At 52.4% G+C, this 8,077-nt stretch overlaps 1 protein-coding gene across 1 annotated transcript; it reads right to left on the reverse strand.

Annotated features, from left to right (window-relative positions):
• Window positions 1-436: 436 nt before the first annotated feature.
• Window positions 437-3,666, reverse strand: LOC123045676 (formin-like protein 2). The gene is made up of 4 exons (XM_044468819.1): window positions 2,019-3,666; window positions 1,733-1,923; window positions 1,386-1,621; window positions 437-1,300 (listed from the first exon to the last, which is right to left on the reverse strand). Exons 1-4 carry the CDS (start codon window positions 3,443-3,445, stop codon window positions 641-643), a joined length of 2,514 nt encoding a protein of 837 aa, XP_044324754.1. The 5' UTR covers window positions 3,446-3,666; the 3' UTR covers window positions 437-640.
• Between the last annotated feature and the right edge of the window lie 4,411 nt (window positions 3,667-8,077).

Here is an 8,077-nt window from a genome sequence, read left to right on the forward strand (position 1 = left end):
GGCAACTGCACTTAAACAAACATGGACGAGGGTCCTGCCCATGGCAACTGCGGGGCGTGCGGTAAAGTGTCACGTGGGGCGTGCGGGCCTGACGTACCGGGCGTGTGGACGTTATCTATTTCGCCCACACGCACGCGTGTAAGAGGGATCGGGAGGGAAAAAAAGAGGCGTGTGGGCGCTAGTTGTTTTGCCAATACACAGACGTGTGGGTTGGTCCTCTTAGGCATCACACAGAACGTGTGGGCAGTTAGCGGCGTCCTTATATTATACTATATATAAAGGACTACCCTCTCTGAAAGAGCACGAGGCAGACATCGTGGCAGAGAAAATAAACATGCTTCTGCACGTGGGACTCTGAAACTCTGCAGGTGACACTAACCGATTCAAAATTTCAAATCCTGCAGAAAGAGATATGGGCAAGGAGACAAAAGTGGAATAAACAAGGGGACAAACACACGCCAACTTGTTTGTTTCAAACAGCGCCAGTTCAAACATCATCTTGTCTCATCCCAGTGAGTGATCAACCCATCAACTATACATCTCAATCTTCAACAATCTAGTCTACCAAACCAAAATCATCAGTGGACTATGTATAATGGATTCTGTTCTAATCTAGCCAAGGACCACGCAAAACCAAGCATCATACATTATTCAGAACAGGATTCCAAGCATGGAAATTCTTGACCCCCCTGACCTCCTTGCACACCCGCTCCAGCATCCCCAGGAAGTCCCTGACGATGACGAAGATCCTGAGCGGGCTCGCCTCGTCCTTGCCGACGTCGCCGTGGTAGTACTCGGTGATCTCCCTGACGTGGCCCAGCACCCGGCGCTCGCCGTCCTCCAGCTCCCGGATCACCTCCTCGGCGTGGACGACGAAAGGCGCCATGAAGGCGACGAAGCACCCGTTCCTCTCGTCGCCGGAGAGGCCGCTCCCCACCAGCTCCTTGATCCGGGAGATGCCCTGCGACAGGCTGGAGACCGACGTGGTGAGCACGTCCAGGTCCACGGTCGCCGTTTTCTTGACGTTGGTGAGCTCGGCGGCCAGGCCGGTGGCGATGTCTGTCCCCTCGGCCGCGCGCGTCGGCGACTTCTGCGACCGCGTCATCTCCTGGACCACGAAGTGCAGCAGCGTGGTCTTCCCGTCGGCGCCCTTGACGTCGGCGAGCTTGAGCAGCGTGTCGAGCTTGAACGCCATGGCGCCGCCCCGCGCCGTCCCGACGTTCATCCGGTTCCCTGTCTTGAGCACCGCCTCTAGCAGCTTCATGAACAGCTTGCTCGACATCAGCTCCCTGCACGCGTCCTTTCAGACGCAATGAACGAAATGTCAGTGAACGACTAGCGCGGTTGCAACAGTACAGGACTGGCATGTCAAGCTCAGTTCTCACCTCGAGCATTGCGAACGACTTCCTGATGTGGCCGACCTCGTCAGCGAAGGTCTCGCGGTACAGCATCGCTTCGACTCGTGCGAAGGCGCAGGGTATCGTGAGCACCGCCTTGAGGAGCCTCTCCGCAGGGACCAGACTCTCGACGTCGCCGCCGTAGCCGGAGAGCTTTTCCACCTCCTCCTTGGTCGGCGCCATCTTGATGAGCGCCTCCAGTTGTTGCACCGACAAACCGTTCCCTGTATCAAAGATCCAGCAACCAAACCAAGAAACTCCATGTCAATCAAGGATCACCACCATATGATATGAGCGTGTTGATAGATACGTGCGCCGTGCAGCCGTTGAGTTACCGTGCAGCAGCGCAGCGTAGATTTGCTCGGCGGTGGCGTTCACCGCCTTCATGAGAATGGTGATGTTCTGCAGCCTCTTGGGGTCCAGAACATGGTTGCCGAGGGAGGGGCTCCGGCTCTGTGCCTCCTCGTGCTTCGCCGAGAGCCTCGAGTTGTACAGGAACAGCGTCTCGATCATCTGCTCGTCCAATCTGCCAACGAAAAATTATCAAAAGTTGTACTGCTTCAGATTCAAAGATGAGTGCGTGCGTGAGATAAACGGAAAGTCAAACTGATCCAGGCTTACTCGAATGAGCTCGATCGGATTCTGTCCCAAACCATCCGGCGGTTGGGCGCCTGGCGCACCTTGTCCCAGTGCAGAGGCTTCAGCTTAGGCAGCGCTGCGCCATTCTTCCCCAGCGGCGCGCTCTGCCTCAGCATGCCCGGCGGCGCGGGCGGCGGCGGTAGACCCGGGCCACCACTTCTCCGAAAATTCTGCTCCTTCAGTATTAGCAGTGGTGGGGGTGGCGGCGGCGGCGGCGGTACAACACCCGGACCACAAGCCGGCACCAGCGGCGGCGGTCGAGGAGGAGGAGGAGGTGGTGGTGGCACCGTCATGCCACTTGCAGCGTCCGAGCGCACGGTTCCTGCCTCTGCTTTTGTCTCCTTTGATTGGCGCGTGCTGCTGCTCTGCACTCCTGGAAAGCTCAATGAGCCGCGGGTTCGCCGGAGCTCATGATCCATGAAGATCCGCGCTGCTGACTCCGACGAGCTCGGCGAGTGGGCGCGGCACACTCGCTCCTCGTTCCCGGGCGTGCGCGGGCATTGCGGCGAATAAGGACTCGCGTCCTTCATTTTATCCGCGGGTGTCGTAGGAGCAGAGCTCCGCCGTCTTGACCGCGCGGAAGGTGACGGCGACACGCCGTCGGCCTGGGCGGACTTCGTGTCCCGGAGCTCGGAGTAGGAGAAATGCGAGGAGTTGAAGCAGCACGACGAATGGACCGACCCGGCGCCGTCGTCTTCGGAGCAAGCTCCGGCATCAATTTCTTCTTCGCGCTTTGGTACGTCATCTTTCGGCCCGGCTACGACCGTCTCCGGCGCCTCCGCGTCGTGGTGTGCGGCCTCGATGTACGGCTTGACGGCGTCCAGGTAGAGCAGGTTCGGGCCAGGGTCGAAGCTCACCTTGTTAGTGGCGCCGCTCTGCTCAGCCCCGTCGCGCCTCCTCTGAAACTTCCTGCACGTCAGGAACACCACAAGGACGACAAGGAGCACCACCAGCGCGCCGGAGAGCGCCGCCGCGGCGGCCACAATGACGAGCTGCATGCTTTTCTTGCCATCGTGGTCATGCCCACCTCCCCCGTCGCGCGGGCTGTGCGCCGTGCCGTTCCTCCTGTGGGCGACTTTCCCGGGGACGGGGTCCGGCAGGCGCGCGTTCTTGTGGAGCAGCGGCAAGTGGGCACGAGGACCCGGGGCCGGCGCCGGTGCCGGTGCCAGAGGCGGAGCCGGAGCTGGAGCGACGGCATGGCCGTGATGCTGCCTCCGCAATGGCCTCGGGCCCAGAGCACCGATGCCAAGCAGCAATCTGAAGCTGCCAATGCCACCACCGCTATGATCTTGACCTCCCTTCTCCTCGCCGTTGCCGCCTACCGAGAAGAGAAGCACGGCGAGTGACACGAAGAAGAAGAGGCGTCTACCGAGATTGGACATGATTGGAGCCTTGCAGGCATCAACCATTTCAAGGTGCGGAGGGAAGAGGGAATGCGTCTCTGATTTGGTAGAAGAGCTGCGGAAAGGCTGTGCGATCCACGGAATGAAGCAGGCACGTACGCACTCACGCACCGGCAGGGCAGGGCAGGGCAGCCGAGGTAGGCGTCGACGCCACTGCAAGGAACCTCTGAGCAACTGCAGGTACGTGCAGTGCAATAGTTTGCATGTGTACCTGCCTATATGCGTTAATGTCACCAAGTTTTGGCTAGAAGAATCAGCTAAGATAGGCGTCAATGACACTCGAGTTTGAACTGGTTAACAGTGGTTTGTGGCAGCATGTGCGGTCAGATTCAAACGTAGTAGTATAGTAAAACAGTTAGGCACGGAAATTCAAATCGTTTTCTATTGCGTCACCCTGTCGCTGCTGTTGGTTTTGCTCGTGCGTCCCTTTGCGAGTTCGCTGCGTGCGCTCTGCAGACTTGTTTTTTACCGCAAGGCTGTTTGGCTATCAGGTCTCAGACAACAATATTATCCGCCTTTTACTGGTAACCGATCTGGGTGGGGGTCTGGGACAATGATTCTCGCCTGTAAAACGATTCAATGCCGCTGGTCTCAGGGGTTTGAATTGGGCTTAGCACGTACACATGCCAGGCGGTGTGTTTAAAACACACTGTAAGGCACCGTACCGTACCCTAGCTTGCGTGCTGTTGGATTGGTGGCATCTGGTAGCAGGGATGCGTGGACCCATGAATGTGGTTGGGAATTGAGTGCCCGCAAAGGGTGAAAACGGGAGTGCCAACCCACAGCTTCGGATTCATCTCAAGACATGTTTTGCCCAATATTAGCAGATCAAGCAGGAGCCTTGGCATGTGGCAGACTGGACCAGGTTCAGGTAAGATCTAGCACCTGAATATCCAGCAAATGTTAGATTTTTTAGGCATGACAAATCAAACGTTTTTCATGGCAAGTTGTGTTAGCCGAGGATGGCAAGTTCAGTTCCCGAGCATGGCAAATCTGACTCAATTCATTTTTTGCCAGGAATTTACAAACTAAATTTGCCATCTTCGCGCCAATATACTTTGCCATGAAAAAGTTTCACTTGCCATGTCTAAAAATCCAACGTCTGGTTTTAGCCTTTCCGAAGATCTAAGCACTTCGGGGAATTGCTAGCTAGAAAGTTACATGACTGAGAATCTTAGAACCTGCTTGGAATTAAAAAAAACATGAACATTTTAGAGAAACCAAATTTTATGGGAAATCCTCTCTCGGTGCCCTTTAGATAGTGGAATTAGCTTGGAGAATTTCCTTTTTTTTACTCCGATTTTTGGAGGACGCTAAACATTAGCTTAAACTTTGTGTTTTTTACTCTCTTTTTTGAAATTTGATTTCGGCCCAATTTATGGATAAAGAGGATCCACACATTATAGAGGAGCTGAGGATGAATCCTCAGATGACTAAAACCAGATACATGATGCTCTGAGCACAGCTAACAAATGCAACACAACAAGCAAACAAAAAATAAGAGGAGGAACACCGCATGCCACCACCGTCACCCTCGCCAACATGAACATTATGCAAGGTTAAGGTAAGACAGTTTCAATGACAAGAGACAACGAACGCAAGGGGAGGGGCCATCACCTACTTCGAGAAGGGTGGACCTCGTTGTGGTAGTATTTGTCTGTCGTCGAAGGGGGGCGACTGCCCCCTTACCCTGGCACGAAGGAAGTTGCTCTTTCGAACGATAGAAAGCTCAGTAGCATGAATGGCAGCATGAAATCGCTTGAAATAGGCTTTCGCCCAACTTTATAAATAAAGCAAACATCGATACAACCAGATCCAAAGTGACAAAGAAGCTAATATGGCTAGGGCAACAACACAATCACGCCCAAAGAAAGCAAAAATAAATAAGAAAAAAACCACCTACAGAGAGGAAAGACGACAGACGGTATCCAGAAGCGCATCCAACATGAGCCAAAGACGACCGCGATCCCGAGTGAAAGAACATGTGGTGCCCCCATGTTAGGTTTTGGTAATTGGTGACATTCTCTATGGACTAATGGTTGCCTTGAGTTATATTTGAAGGATTTGTCCATAGGCTTTTCTTGAAGTTCATGTTGGTTTCAAGGAGTTTATGTGTTAGCCAAGGTGCTTTTCAAGGAATTATCCACAGATTGGGTTGGCCATGTAAGAGTTGAGCCTATTGCAAGCATGTCTTAAAGAAGAAGATTGTATGAACATTCATGTTTACCTTCAAAAGATCATCCTAATGAAAAGAGTTGTAAAGATTAAAGGTTGATCAAGACTAAGTACAAGAATGATTCAAGTTGATCAACGCACAAAGCATAAAAGATGTACTGAGTGGGATCAAGTGGTCTCATGGTATGGTAAGCTTTTGTCCATTATGCTTTGTGTACTAACTCATTGTCTACGTGTGAGTTCTATGTGGGGTTAGGTATGTTTCCATGAGTTTTCATCAAGAGGAAGATCTCATACAACCCATGGAGGATGACATCAAGTGATGATCATCATCAAGATTGCGGTGTGAAAGTTCAAGTGGAGCATCATGAAGAGATCATCCTTGAAGCTTGTCGTCCATTGTGGTATCAATGGACTTGTGAAGATGTGCCGAAGAGTGGCTCACCCATAGTGGAGTCTGGGAGAGCAATCAACTAGTCTTCATTGAGCCAATGCAATCAAGAAAGGTGGTCCAACTTGAGGGAGTCAAGATCGTCATCATCTAGCTCAAGTGGACTATGTGCAAGGCAAAGGTTTGCCCTTGATAGGTTTTATGTTTTACCGGTCTCATGGTGGTAGTTGGGAGACCGGGTTATAGGATCGATTGCCGTACTATCAAGGGGGCTCTCTGGTGAGTAGCTTGATCATATCGTTCGTCGAGAGCTCAAACCATTGCATCATATTTCTTGGTTCTTGTTTGGTTCTTCTTCTTGTGAGTTTTGGAGCTTATGGTCATCTTCATGACAAGCTCGAGTTCTTTGAAAACGGAGTTCACATGCATCTTCTATGATGTTTTTGATGTTGGCGTTTTTGTCGGTTCTTCATTCATAGAGGTTTCACATCTCTATACCTTTGGCATTTTCTACTGCCTCTTCTTACTACTCGTCGTCATCTATCCAACAAGCTTGAGTTTGCCAATTTGGAGCTCATTTGCATAAGGTGTGGCAGTTCAGGCTTTATTGTACCCTCTGGTTTCTCTGCTGTCTTCCTGAAGGCCTCAAGCGACAGTACCGTGGCCCTGTGCCGCGCTGGTGCTTCTGGGGATGCAATTTTTCGTGTCGGGTTGCGCGGCAGTGGAACGGTAGTATAAGCGGTAGTACCGCCCATGCACTACCGCTCCACATCCGCTCCCCTCCAGGACCCTGCGTGCTCCCAGCGGTTGTAGAGCGACAGTGGGTGTGCGTCACTGCTTCACCCCATCTGTCCACCTCTACCTCCTTAGTTCCCTGAGCTGCAACCGCAGCAGTAGTACCGCTGGGGCGAGCAGTCGTACCGCTCCGGCCGCACTACCGGCTCGTGGTCTCGCACCATTGCGTTTCTCTATGTGCAATACTGCCCGGGCAGTAGTACAGCTCCCCTGAGCGGTAGTACCACTCGTGTGCGGGCTGAGCACATAACGGTTAGATTCAGGAGGTCCAATAAAAGGGGGCCTTCTTCCCATTTAACATTATCCTTTGAGCTCGCATTTGCCCCCACTGTTGACCTTTTTTGAGCTTGCTATCTCTCAATCCCTCCATGGATTCTTATTAGTTTTTTTTGGGGGGGGGGGGAGGAGATCTAGATCCACACTTCCACCAATCTGTTTCTCCTCTATGTGAGGGTAACCCCTCGGATCTAGATCTTGGAGTTCTTGGTGTTCTCCTTCTTGTTCTTCCTCTCTTTTTCCTCCATAGCTTTCGTTGCTTTGGTGGGATTTGAGAGTGAGGGACTTGGGCACTTCGTGTGCCCTTGCCATTGCATTAGTTGCATTGGTTTGAGTTCTCCACGATGATACGTGGAAGTTACAAGTTGAGAAGCTTATTACTCTTGGGTGCTTGGTACCCCAGAGCTTTTTCCTCTTGGGTGCTTGGGCACCCTAGCTGGTTGGTGGTGTTCAGAGCTCAATCATTATGGTGTAAAGCTCCGGGAAAGCGTCGGGGTCTTCAATTAGGTTGTGGAGATCGCCCCGAGCAATTTGACGAGTACCGGTGACCGCCCCCAAGGGTTGCCAAAGTGTACGGGTTCGGTGACCGCCCCCAATGGTTGACATTCGTACGGGGTTCGGTGACCGCCCTCAGGGGTCCCTTAGAGGAATCACGACATCTTGCATTGTGCGAGGGCGTGAGGAAATAACGGTGGCCCTAGTGGCTTGTTGGGGAGCATTGTGCCTCCACACTGCTCCAAACAGAGATTAGCATCCGCAAGGGTGTGAACTTCGGGATACATTGTCGTCTCTGCGTGCCTCGGTTATCTCTTACCCGAGACCTTTACTTATGCACTTTACTTTATGATAGCCATTGTGTTTCATGTTATATATCTTGCCATCACTTAGTTGTTCATCTTGCTTAGCATAAGTTGTTGGTGCACATAGGTGAGCCTAATTGTTGTAGATTTTTTTGCTTGACAAATTAACCGCTAGTGTTGGGGTTATTCCCCACGACTAGG

The sequence above is a fragment of the Triticum aestivum genome, chromosome 2B, assembly GCF_018294505.1.
Source record: "Triticum aestivum cultivar Chinese Spring chromosome 2B, IWGSC CS RefSeq v2.1, whole genome shotgun sequence".
In the NCBI taxonomy this organism is placed as follows: Eukaryota; Viridiplantae; Streptophyta; class Magnoliopsida; order Poales; family Poaceae; genus Triticum; species Triticum aestivum.